This window comes from Solenopsis invicta, chromosome 11 (assembly GCF_016802725.1).
Source record: "Solenopsis invicta isolate M01_SB chromosome 11, UNIL_Sinv_3.0, whole genome shotgun sequence".
Lineage (NCBI taxonomy): Eukaryota > Metazoa > Arthropoda > Insecta > Hymenoptera > Formicidae > Solenopsis > Solenopsis invicta.
Window position 1 is genome coordinate 1,169,308 of NC_052674.1, and position 14,129 is coordinate 1,183,436.

At 30.7% G+C, this 14,129-nt stretch overlaps 2 protein-coding genes across 2 annotated transcripts in view; one reads left to right on the forward strand and one right to left on the reverse strand.

Annotated features, from left to right (window-relative positions):
• Positions 1-415: 415 nt before the first annotated feature.
• LOC105196962 (telomere length and silencing protein 1 homolog) lies at positions 416-3,925 on the reverse strand. Its single transcript, XM_011163127.3, has 6 exons — positions 3,675-3,925; positions 3,487-3,595; positions 2,873-3,018; positions 2,511-2,729; positions 2,166-2,299; positions 416-1,254 (listed from the first exon to the last, which is right to left on the reverse strand). Exons 1-6 carry the CDS (start codon positions 3,797-3,799, stop codon positions 1,091-1,093), a joined length of 897 nt encoding a protein of 298 aa, XP_011161429.1. The 5' UTR covers positions 3,800-3,925; the 3' UTR covers positions 416-1,090.
• Positions 3,926-5,381: 1,456 nt separating this feature from the next.
• LOC105197001 (plasmolipin) overlaps positions 5,382-14,129 on the forward strand; it is a 31,225-nt gene continuing 22,477 nt past the window's right edge. The window contains exon 1 of the mRNA XM_026130773.2: positions 5,382-5,794. Within this exon, the coding sequence (XP_025986558.1) occupies positions 5,621-5,794 (174 nt within the window). The 5' untranslated portion in view covers positions 5,382-5,620. The remainder of the gene's footprint in view (positions 5,795-14,129) is intronic.

Here is a 14,129-nt window from a genome sequence, read left to right on the forward strand (position 1 = left end):
GTTGGTCCAGAACGCAACGCGCATGAGCGAAGAAGACGGGAGACCTCGGCGACCTCGACTGATTCGGCTTTGAAATTAATACTTTTTAAAGATCAAGTTTGAGATATACGTATAATACATTCCAAAATATTATAAAAAATGTAAAAATGTCAGAATTAACTATGTTAGAAAGTTAGTTTTTCAAAATTAATATCTTTAATTTTACCTTAACATAACTTTCGAATTTTTTGTTCATGTAACTTAATGTAACTAAATTTTGATAAATCATTAACTTTAATTTAATTACAAAAATATATTAATTTATCCAACTCTTAAAATTTTCATTTAGTTGCTTTCATGTTACATTATTGTTTGATTGTGTAAAATTTGAACATCTTATTGGTTTAGTATTTACTGTTTTGTTTGTATCTCTTGATTTGCATATAAAATTGCGTGCTGTAGTATTTATTTGTAAATTTGATAAAGTAGTATTACAAATTAAATAACATTGTAGATATGTATACTAATAATTGAAACTTCAATAAATATATTCGTATATAAATTCTCTTTTGAAGCTATACTTAGTCGTTTAAAAGTTATTTATCTAAAATTGCATTCAAATAGGGTTATTTTCGCTGCTTAAACCATTATAAACTACATTTTACATTGTTTTCTTTGTTAGTTTTGGAGCCAAAATTCGAGTATTCATAACCAACATTTTTATCGTTGATTAGGAAAAGAGAGAATAAACTTTTAAGAAATCTGCAGTTTTTAAATCTTGATAACCTTTTAGGTAGTATTATAATAGAACTCTAAAATAATCTTAAAGATGTATTACAACTATTTTTAAAATAATGAAAAAATTATGAGAAAATTACCGAGTGTTCTCGGTATTGCATTTCAATGCTTACTGGAACACATATCTTTTATGAACACCTTTTGATGGACATGAATAATGTATGCAAATGAAAGTAAAATTGTTGTAACATTGTCCTTAATTTTTTTAATTACAATTTTAAAAAATTAATTTAAAGCAACATCTGATGTAAGAATCGACGTTTATATGTATCCAAAAAAATATAACACGATAAATTAATCATATAAGTCTAATTTAAAATCGTCTAAATTGCTTTTTAAATCTCTCATAGTGGTAGTCGTCCGTCGCTTTTTCTCCATTATCTTTTCGTTTTCCACGAATGTCTTCTTTGGTAGTGTATTTTTTCTTGTTGCCTGATTCTTGTTGTGACTTTTGGAAATCTGAATCTTCTATGTTAACTGAAATTATAATAAATATTTCGCTTACAGTTTTATATTTAACACAAATAATTAAAATGTAGAGAAATAAATAACATGATTACAGTACTTAATAATTTAATTTAAGAATATCATGTATTATTTCATGTACATATATAGAGTCACTATAACAGTCGCTGAACAATTATGAGTAAATGATTGTTTAAAAAAAATATTAAAATAATAAAACTTCAAAATAATAAATTGTAAATTAATTGATATTTTTTAGATGTAATTTTGATATAAATTTTATTAAAGCACCATTTTTTACTTGAAAATATAATTATATTAAGGATATTTTGGCCATATAATATAAATTAAAAATAATTAAAACTTAAAAACTGAAGGCTTCTTAGGCTAAGGTTTATTGTTTTTTTTTCCTAATAAACGGTAAAAAATTTTGGTCGCGAATGTTCAAATTTTTGACCTTGAAACTAGTTGCAAAAAACAACAAAAAATTTGATTTATAATGATTTTTGCAGCAAAAATGATCCTATTTTGCTGCAGTGATTCTTAATATCTTTTGAATTATTCAGTGCTTGATCAAAATTATATAATCAAGTATTTTTTCTATATCTAAACTATACACATTTTTCAAATTTTAAATTAATTCCTTTCATTTTTCTATTTTAACCACTTGAATTGACGTGGTCACACGTTTTCCATAAAGTCACGAATGAATTTGTTGCAAATCCTCATAACTTTTGATTGCTTTAGTGAGTCAACAAAATATTTTTTTATAAATCTTATCATATGTGAAACAATTTGTAAAATTCTTATTAAATTTTTAATATTTCCAAAATAAGTACTAAATATCCTTAAGCTGTTTCTATTTGTTCATTGACTGGTACAATGACTCTACCTATGAAAAACAGTAAGGAGAAAATTCATACATCTGTTGTGTTGCACGAAATTTACAGCCATATTTGTTGGAACAAACTGCGAAGGTCCGTCTTTTTTTCTGTGTCTGTCCCAAAGAAGTTTCAGTTTTGCTTCTTCCGTAGCTTCAATGTTACGAATTTTAGCTCTGAAAATTAATTGTTTTTAAAAGAAATATTGATTGTAAAATACATTTTAAGAACTATATTATTACAAATAAATGTGTGTAAAGTTAAATTTAAGATTAAATCATTATATATTGCTTCAACTTCAACAAATCATCTTCACACTTGTATGTATTGTATATTTGTAAATATTTTAAAATTTTTATTGTATAATAGGTATATAAGCGTACTCACTCTATGCCAAGGTCAACTTCCGGAATACCAGAAAGCATTTGATTTGAAAGCATTTCTTCGCTACGATTCGCTGAGCTCTGTCTCAAATGTTCTGGTACCGCACGCAACGCTGCTTCCTCAGGTGAGCAATATGATCCCTTCTCATTATTCGCGCTATTTGCCGCATCGTTATTATTTTTACTTTTGCGCTTTGACAATTCTTCCTCTATATATTTAACCCTGGTAAGAGTAATTATATGAGATTGAAATATGAGACACAAAAACTAGCAATTATTAATAATCCCAATAAATTATATCGTCTCATTGCTGATTTAATATCAACAATAAATGTAACAGAAAAAAGCAAACTTTATTGTACATACATTTCTTCATCTTCATCACGTTTATTAGTCTCTGCATTAAACTGTGTTCCAATGCCAGTTTCATATGCATCATTTGGCTTATGTTTTGTATTCTTCAGTGCAGTCATATTTACCATTCCTCCAGTTTTCATGTTAAAGGGATCCGACTAAATTAACATAGATCAACTCATATTATATCTCTCCTATCCAGATAACAAAGCATAACTCAGCAAAACAATGTAAATTTGTGATTGCTTATAATGCTGACAACTTGCTATCATTTATTCAATGATTTCAAAGATTCAAGCAATACACAAGCAACAATGTACAAATGTATTGCCAGCAATTTAATGGCAAGTTACAATGATATGACAACATAATAGTAATAGCACAAATTTAAATAATAACAATTTCAACATTGCTAGCAAGTTGCTGACAAATTTCTATCTAAAGATGTCATATCATTATAGTATCAACTTGCCAACAAATACAGACTCAGTTGCAGCAATTTTGGTAGCAATACATATTATGATACAAATAATATGCCAATAACAATATCGACATGTTACTATCTGGGAATCTATCATGTTTTAATTTTATTAAACATATATGTATAATATGTAAATGCATTCTACCGTTATGACATCAGATGCAACGCTTTCTCCGAGAGCCAACCCAACGATATCGACACCAGCCGGTCTCTCGCGGAGCTTCTGAATGATCTTCATCTCTTCGACTTTCTCCCTGAAATAAGTCTCCTCTTAATTACGCTAAATTCTTCACACTGCACATTTAATTAAGACAGAATATGTACAATCATCACCTAAGAGACATTTTTTCCCCTTCGCTGTCGTTATCATCTGAGAGAATTTCGCGTTTCCTTAAAGGTTTCGTCTTCTTTTTCTTTTTAAACTGGATATTAGGTGCTTCATCATCACCACTCCCCATTCTTTATTAATTAATTAATTAAACTTGCTATTTTGTTCCGTCTCAGCCAACAAAGAGAAGACCAAAGCAGGGGACCAAAGAAGACTGAGCGATCATCGCTCAGCGATGTTTTACCTGAGCAGTAGAAACCTCTCGTGCACTACCGCCAGTATATCGATTTTTGAAATTGGAACTACGTAGCACATCCATTTTACGACACTGTCGATAAAAATGGTTCAAGTCTGTGCTAAAATCATATGGTAAGGGTACTCCCACTATAGTATTAATTTATAAGTATACTTAATACTTTAGAATTAAACACAATTTTTATTTTAACAAAACTATTAATTTTTAAATTTAATAATACAAAAAGTTATAATTTTCGCATAATTTGTGAGTGGATTAAACCTAAGAACGCTATATACGTAAAAAGTTTTTTATTAAGAAAAGAGAAATTAACAAAAAAGAATGTCGGCAGTGTCAGCACTCAGGTGACAAGCATAATGATGGAACACGATGTCATGGAAGTGGAATAGGAAAGATTGTGAGATACACACAACGTGGCGATGTGCGCTTCTACTATTGCAAGCAGGAATGAGAGGTAGGGTGAATCAGTGACGGATTAACATCTGCTGAGGACTTGCACTACTATACATATGCATGCAATCTCTTTTTCTTTTTTTTTCTCAAATTCATAATCTATTTGCTTAAAAATATTTGATAAAAAAATATACGACATTTAAATCATAAAATTTATACATAATTACTGGTTCATTTTTATAAAAAGAAAATTAAGAATTATAATTAATAGCTTGCCTCTTTTGCTGGATATTACGTGATATTATATATCGCAGACAGCATAAAATATTTATAAATATTTATTACTATTTATTTTTTTTAATATTAAATTAAATATTTCGTATTTTATATATCTAAAAGAAAAATATCACAAATATCAAAAAATCTTTATTCAAAATGTTATTAAAATCAACTACATACAATATTACAACTACATACTTTATACAATATTTATAATAAATAAATAAATATAAAAATACATATTTTACACATATTTTATAAATATTTTTATGCGATATTTGTGATCAATTTTTATGATCTGTTTAATCTAAGATCACAGAAATGTTTACAAAATCTTTTATAAATATATTGTGTGCTATTGTGATGTGTATTATATAGATAATTGGTTTTTATTAAAATATATGTTGCAGTTCTGTATCTGGAGAAGAAAAGAGAAGAAAGGAGAGAAAGAATTTATTCTTTAATTTTCATTATATATGATTCAGTAATTAAATTTAAACTTGAAGAGTAAGATTTAAAGATTCGTTAAAAAATTGTCTTATTTTTAAATCTTTCGCGCAAAGCTCGAGATAATGTTAAGATTTCCATTTGTTTTGCTTTTTTTTCAATTTTTAATCATTTGTATAACGATATTTATAGAAATCGAGATTCGAGTACGAGATTCGATAAATTCGATACAAATTTTTACTATATCGATCATCGATTGATCCGGCACTGTGAACAGCGGCCGTAGCGTGGCAGCAACAGTGGGAGAATAGCGGCTCCGCTGGGCTCCGCTGTTAATACCGTAGACCGTAGGTAGTGCGCAGTGGTAAAGGCCTCTGTGCACGCGGGCCGTAGTGAACACACACAACAGGTGTCCCGTGATCGGCTCTCCCGCGGTACCGGTTCGGTTCTCCATTTTGCTTCCCCCGGGTGTTTACTCCCCGTCGCCTTTCACTCCGGGACGAGTGAGCAGAGAGGTACGACTGAGCGTGGACGCGTAGCGCGTGTGGTGAACCCGAGCGTGTGGATCGGCGTAACATGATGTCGGAGACCGTGGTGACGATGGACGGTTCCAGCAACAACGCCAGCAACAATCCGCGGCAGGTACCGACGGTGAAGACGGAGCCAGGCCAGCCGGGCCTGTTCGCCGGCGTTCGGCTGAACGTGCCTTACTTCAAGACCATACCCGGTATCCTCAAGCTGGTGCAGCTGGTAAGTGGCGATCACTCCCTTGCAAGTTATTCTTCCATTCGCTCGCGTTTGTAACGCGAGACACGGGAGTCGTCGAACTCGCAGAGTCGCGCTCCCAGGGCACGACGATCAACTGGCACGCGTCTATAGTTTCGACACTAATTTTACACTCTGGTAATAAATTCGAGTCTAATAAAATCGCCAATGGGCGAGAACATCGAATGACATCGGGCGGCGGGTGCTGAATCGTTTGTTTTCTTTCACGAGATAGAGTAACGCAGGTCGTACGATACATGTAAATATTGTAAAATGTCGCGAGAGAACGGCGAGTCTCGAGGTTATAACAGGTCGGGTTGACACTTGTTTGATGATAGTTGCCATTGGGAAATTTCAAGATACTGTTTTAAAAGTCATTCAATGCTATCTTACTTCGCGTTGAATTATTTAACACAACTAATTAAAGAGTCTTAACGGTTGTAGCTAGATCTCAACTGCTGATAATTCTTGCATGGTTCTATATACCTTTTCAAATTCATCACTCTACAGTTTTAATCCTATAAGCGCTACAATATTATTTAATATTAAATAATATTTCTGAAATATTAATTAAAATATTAATAAAAAGTGCTTATTTATCCACTTCTGATAATATTGTTATATTATGTTTATGAATATTATAGGAAAAGAATATTTACTTCAATATTTTAAATTATCGGGAATATTATAACTTTTCAATGTAATAATTATTATATAAAGTTTATAAATATTTTATGCGTAATAATTTACATTAATTTTTGACCGAAATAATATTTGCAGAACATAATATTCCACGGATAGCCGTGTATAACATTAATACAATATTTCATAATATTAAAATAATATTAAAAATATTGAATAATATTCCCGGAATATTACTTTAATATTATTTTAATTTTTATTAATATTCTAGGAATATTGTAGAGCTTATAGGGAAATCGAATGAGAATAGTAATATTACAATATATATTAAATCGAGAATCGATTTAATAATAATAATAATGCTAACGATTATTTAATGTGGCAATGTGATGTCGGTAAAAAAATTCTTTTCTCGTTAAGAAAAGACTGTAATTTGTTGCGAAAAATAACTCAGCCAGGGATCGAACTTGGAACCACCCAACTTTCCGGGGCGGGTGTGTGTCTTAATAATCACTTCGACTTCATCGAGGCTAATGAAGCCGAAGTGACTAAGACACCCGCCCCGAAAAATCGGAAGATCCCTACCTCTTTAAAAAACTGTAAAGAGTGTAAAGTATTTGTTACTTTTCGCAACTAATTTTTTTACAGTTTTTTAAAGAGAAAGGGGTTTTCTCATTTGCATCATTGCCTAGGTACTTATTAGCAATTATTATTAAATTGATTCTCAGTTTAATATTGTGACATTACCATTTCTTGTTCAACTTAGAACCGTGTTTGAAGATAAAAAAATTTATCGTAATTTGGTGCACTTAAAAATGTATATAAAAGACACAAAAGATATCAGTACTTTGATCTAGTTATGATCGTTGAGGCTTTTTAATTAATTGTATTTTTATTAGGGTTGAGTAATACCTAGTTAAAAAATTAAAAATTAAATAATACAGTTAAAGAGTTAATATCTTTTAATTTAACTTACAATTAGTTAATTTTAAATGTGATAATTTTTAATTTTAACTAGTAATTTTTTAAACATATAAACTTTAATTTATTAACTTTTTTCTTAAGTTAAAAATTTATGCAAGAGGAAAAAAATACATTTTCTTATAAAAATACATTTTTTTAAAGAAACAATGTCTTTTTTTTGTTATTTCATATAAACTTAATTTACAGATAAAATATTAGATCCATATTTTAATTGTTTTGAGTAATCAAACTTTTTAAAAACTTGCGAATTTCTAATTTAATATGTGTAATGCTTTTTAAAATTAACTTTTAATTTAACTCAATTTAATTTAATCTTACATAACCAATTAAACTAATTAATTTTTTTATTTATTTGTAACTATTAACGTAAATTAATTTTATAAGCAGGTCATTAACTTTAATTAATTAAAAAAAATCTATTAACTTACCCAACCCTAGTTTTCACATATTTTAGTATTATTTAAATTAAAAAAGAAACTCGTATTCTCGATGTTGAATAGCTGAAGTTGACTTTTGTTCGATTAAACATACGCTCGTTTATATCGGTGAAATGCAGTCGTGATTGATGAATCTTTGCAGTATGAAATTGTGTTGGAATTTTTGTGACCTTACAAAGAGAGATATCACACTCCAACAATTCTACAGAATAATTCACCAGTCAATGTTAATCCGAAGATGATACATTATCACGTCGTATTCTAATCATCTTTCGATTCTTAGTTTCTTGGGTACGAATCCTCTATTTCCAGCTTAGATTTAGCTCGATATACTTGATGCTTATCACGTAATATCTAAAAATAGAAACTTTAGAGTCACTCGGCGTATATTTTCATAACACCATGTAGCAATTTCTGGTAAAGTAGCAGCTACATTACAAGCCGTTCACAGATTCTGACGACTTGACAATTAAATGGATGCATTACACATTTTCTCCTACGTACGCGAGCTATATAAACGTACATTGTGACATAATCAAATATGTATACGCTTTTATCTACCATGATGATCGCGCGAACACCTGTAAATATTGTGCCGTCTTAAAGTTGCCAATTGGCAGCGTGGCGTATTTCATTATTAAATGAGCTCGGGAGAGATTCAAGATTAGAATGCTCCAAGTTCCCCCTTTTCGCGCACTATTGTTTCACTTTAGAGAATCGTCAAGAATCAAAAGAGATCACCACACAAAAATTTCACTTGCGTGTTCCTTTTTTTTTGAGATTATTAATTCACTGACAGCAGAACGATTGTCAGACGTCTCGCGGCTGTCTAAACTCGAGCGCATGGAACGAGGAAAAGTATTTCAGAAATAATTCCCGATCGTTCGTATGCAGAGACGAACTACTCCGTCTCAGAGGTGTTGCATGGAGACGGAATAACGTTTACGTAACGCTACACGTCTAAATCACGATTTCGCGCTTTAGCGGTAACAATACAAAATTCTACGTAACTAATTATTGCACTGCGATACAAAAATTCACGTTGAAAAGCGATGTTCTCCTACAATTTTTTTGATTTTTAAATATTAACCCTTTTAATATTGAATATCACGCTTCTATCTTGTACAAATGTACTTTTCGTATTTCTCCAGTTTTTTCTCTGCGTGCAATTTAATTCCACTTCGCTAAAAAGAAATTTATATGTGTAACAGAAGAATGAGATAAAATTATACAACATAAAGTCATTGTTATTTGTTTAATATTGAGGGGAAATTTGCAGCTTATATACTCGCTTGTATGCTTGCAGATGTTTAAATTAAGCTATACTTTTTAATTAAGTTGCACACGAGAATTATTGAGAGCTGTAATCTGATTTTAGTTTAACGTTGTGATTGACGCCTGGTACCAAGAGGTTAACGATATTGACGCTTTCATTCGTTTCCAGGACTTAAATAGTGTCGGTTGCATTAAAACTGCTTCATTCCAATAGTAGAAATATGCCAAGGATTATTTGCACGCTACCTATTTACCGTACAAATTCCAAGTATGTGGGGAACGCCGTGACTTTGATAAGTACTTTACGCTCCAGGTCTCATTGTCAGTGACAACTGAATTAGAAACAACTTCCTCGGTTCATTCGGTTAAAATCTATGCTTTCTAGGAGGAAATTTAACTTTCTCGGCGGCCTCGATCCGAACTCTTGTCTCCGATCGCAACGAGCACGGAAAATACTTTACGCCGGATGAAATTCTCGGTTTAGAGAAATTAAAAAGAATACTCAGAAAATTGTTCTCTTCCTTGTCTCGGAAGTAAACCCATTATTTATATTTAGTTTTTTTAGAAATTTTGTTATATTAAGAAAAATGAATTTATTTCACAATTATAGAGGCAACGTGAAATATATACTCGTTTTATTAAATTGATTAATAACGCAATATAAAAATAACTTCATAATTATTAAAAATGCTCACCTTTCAACTTCACAAATTTCTTTAAACGATTAAGATTTAAACTCTCATAGTACGCACAGTTTCTATGCTGCTGCCTTCACCAGATCAACTTTGAAACCCTCAATATTTCAGTGGGTTTTAGAACAAATTTTTTTGTTTAAATTTGGAAAGAAAGAGCTTGTAAAATTTTTGAAACATCAAGACTTTAAAGGTCAATTTTTAGTGAAGGCAGTGTCAATATTTATTTTTGTGTGCTGTCATAATTTGAAGCCCGAGTGTCTTGAAGAAATGTGTAAAGTTAAAAGATGAACGTTTGTAGTAGTTGTGATCAGTTTTATATTGAAATTAGTAAATTCAATAAAATGATTGTTTATTTCATACTTTTTATTTTGATTTTAAAATCTGTTGTTCTTAGGAACATGATTTATGTGACAAGACTCTATATATTATAGTTTTTAAGAAAGCATATATTTACATCTAGATGAAATTCAATTTTTATAGAAAAATGGAGAAAGATAGAAAAGTCGTGTTTGTGTCACTGTAAGGTTTTTTTTTCCTGTTCTTCCTTTTCCTCATACTTTTTTTATTTAATATTTAAATATTTAAATTTTAATGAAAAATTATATAAAATAATATTGCTATTTAAATCATGATTCTAAAACGCATAATTGCTACAAACTAATTGACGTAAGATTCTTTTACAAAGTGCTTAGGTTTTTATCGTAGCCAAAAAACGAGCGAGATTTTTACTGAAAAACCGTAATGTTGATCAGCTGTCATTTTGTACAAACGTAATATTTCAGAAAACATCAAAGACTAGATTTATGTTCTAATTTCACAAAGCTTGCGTCATTTTGTTTTCTGTTGAGTCCTATGAAGGTATGTAGCAGTGGTCACTGTTACTAAAATTATTTTTAAAAATGTGACTTAGAAAGATTTTAATATAAATATTTTTCACAACAAAACTCAAATAGAAACAAGTGCGATCTTTATAAAAGAATAAACACGATTTCTCTATTTTTTTTGTTTTTTCACAAAAAATGATAAAATTAGGTCACGTTTTTTTTTAAACCAGTTTTTAACTATTTTTCAAAAATTAGTTTTTATTCTGTCGCTTTATTCGAACAGCCGCATATAACGTTTTGGTACAGATTATTTGAATAATCATCTCTTCGAGAAGAAGTATACTTATTTTTCTATCTTTTCATCAATTTACAATTATTCGCTTATATTGCGTTGATTTTTTACATAATCTTTGAGTATATATATATATCTCTTACAACACCGACACACGAATTCTTACTAAATCCAGAAAACAATTTTTGACTAAAAATCTTGGCTGAGACGCACACAATTGGCTTCATAAAATTTACATCCTCCGCGTATCTTTCTTATTAAAATACATTTTCTGGTTCTCTTTCATGACATTTACGAGACGCTGTCGTATAACTTTCAACTTCTGCTCATTTTAAACTTTTGAAAAACAGCTGCAAATTAAATGCTATTTTCGCACAAATCTGTATAGGAATTGATTACGTTTATCAAAATTGTAATAAAAAAATTCGAGAAACGTTACTTTCAAAATTAATATATCACGTAATACAAAATTACTTTGTTCAAATACACAAGATTTATACATCACACATGTACCTACAATTAATACGCAAGAAATATCGTATTTTAATGCATGTCGAGAAGGTATTATTTATAGACGGTTAAACTGTTTTCTCTACGTTTATATTGCACTTATATTGATACCGGAATGGTAAAGCGGAGGTGAAAATAAAAATTCCCTTGATGCGTTTTTGCGGTGATCCTTCAATCAATCTGGAAACACGCATTGCATGCACATGCATCGTCATGGCGTCGACCGGGCGTTTTGCACCGTGACGTTGAACCTGCAGTGGCATAACCGCGTAACGGTAATCTTCTTACGGAGCGGTTAACAAAGTACCCTACCCTCGCCAGACGGAAAAGATGGCTTCTGGTCTCAATATTACTTTAGTTAGTTTACTTGAGTTCTGATAAGATAATCGACTCATAAAAATAAATTAGTTCTTTAAATATTTTCATTATAAATTATCAACCATTACGTATGAAAAAAAAACAAACAGTACATATAATCTTCATATTTAATTATTTGTGAACCGGGAAAGAAAAGTAACTTGTTTCTCATAAAAATTATTTAAGTAATTTTGTTTATTGTTTATATTGAATTAACAAACCAGCGCACCCCTATACAGTACAGAGGCTGTGCAGCAATGTGTAGAGACATTTCAAAGACTTTTTGCAATATTACTTAAGCAATTTTATGACAATGTTTCGAAAATATTAAGAATAATTATGTCTTATATTGATTATGAGAGAAAAAATGATTACAATTATCGTAATTTAACTATATATATGAATTATAATTCATAGTCATTTTCAGTACCAACTATTGTTGTTTCAATCATGTAAATAATTATAGTTTGTGGTTATTATTACTACGTTAATAATAAGTGAATGTTAAAAAAATAGTTATATTTATCATTGTGCATTTACAACATAGAAATGTTTATTTTATTTTTGATGTCCGTATGTTGATATTTCACGATATTAATATTTGAAATTATCATAATTTATAATAAAATTTTTTATAGTTAATAAATTTATAAATATAAAGTTATTAGCAGTAATAATTATAAAAGTAGAGCTTCTAACGTATATGAAGCTCCTAATAATTATTTTACCATGCAATTATCGTCATAAGTACTAAACACGTTTTTTCAATGTATTCTTCACTCGCGACCAGTACGTGTCATCATTACCAAATGGACATGACAGAATTCTACTTTTCATAATTAAAAAAACCGCACAAGATAGAATAAAAGGCGCAGCATAATGACGCATTTTTCATTCATATTTTAATGAAATATTTCCTTGAAGAGGCGAGTCCCCACAATGAAGTGTGAAGACAAAAATAAATGGGATATATGTTGACAGTAAAATATTTGATTCTTTTGTATAAAAGTTTAGTTATATTCTTGGACGTTATATGTGTCAAAATGTATTAATACAATAGCATCCGAAATATTATCAGAAACACCAAAATATACATTGTAATATTTGCTTTGCACTGTGTCTAAAGAGGACATTTTACAATTGCAGCAACATTTCGCAACGTTTTTGCATTGATACAATCTTGCGATGTAATATTTCTGCAATGTTGCTTCAATCCTTTTGTGCTTACGGGCGATATGAACGCCGTTGTTATGTGACCGAAAAGTACGATTTATATCACACGTATCGCAGATAACTTCGCTAAGAAACGTTTTGTTTTTATGCAAATACGATGTTTTATTGCCGGTATACTTCTCTCGGTCTTATCTCTGATACCGTTAGGCAAGATCGGAGTCGGCAAGCTTTGGTTTGATTCTTTTTAGATACATTTTTCGACTACGCTTGTACGTTATATTTCACCCGGCATTATGTACAAGGCCGTGTATTATTTACGGTCGATAGACACGCGAAGGAAGGAATGCATATTGATCTGACGCGAAACAGTTCTGATAATAGTATACGTGGCACTTACAGCCATATACGTTGCGGCCGCAACAATGATAGAAATATTAATGACGCATGTGTCGCAAAAAATTTTCTAAAGTCTCGCCGTTGCAAATGGAATTGCGTAACAGCATTGTGACCAGACTCCGGTTTTTAACTACGTCGATATCAGGTGTCATTTACATTTGAAGTTTGTCCCTGTACGGAGACCTTCATTGTATTAATTAAAATCATTTTGTAATTAATAAATGTTGCATTTTGATATCCGGCAGCGTGGGATCTCATGTAGACTTTTCGTTTGCCGCTTAGGCTAGACTGAACGTAAGTCGAAGTCTCTTAACATCCTGTTCTACGCGGTAGCAAATTATCAACGAGAATAACCGGATTATATAACTAAATGGGAATACGGAATGTCGTAGGCTTATCATTTTTTTTTGCATTTTCCTACAAACTTTTTCAACGCCGATTCCGCTTTTTATACAGTTCACGTTAGTTTTTCTTTGCTTCTATTTTGATAAAGTCCACCATGATTATACCGTTATTTTGCGCTGCAGTATATCATTAATCGCTTTAATTATTACTTACACCGGACCTACGAGAGATTATCGGAGAACCGGATAATTAATTGTGTATCGCGTGGGCGTAATAGAAAAAAATTAGCACGTTGGTCCGTCGATTAATTCTTTAATGTAATTCAGCAGTAATTGACGCAATTGTTTTATTGAATTATCGTATTGTCGATACTACCGGATCAAATGGCGC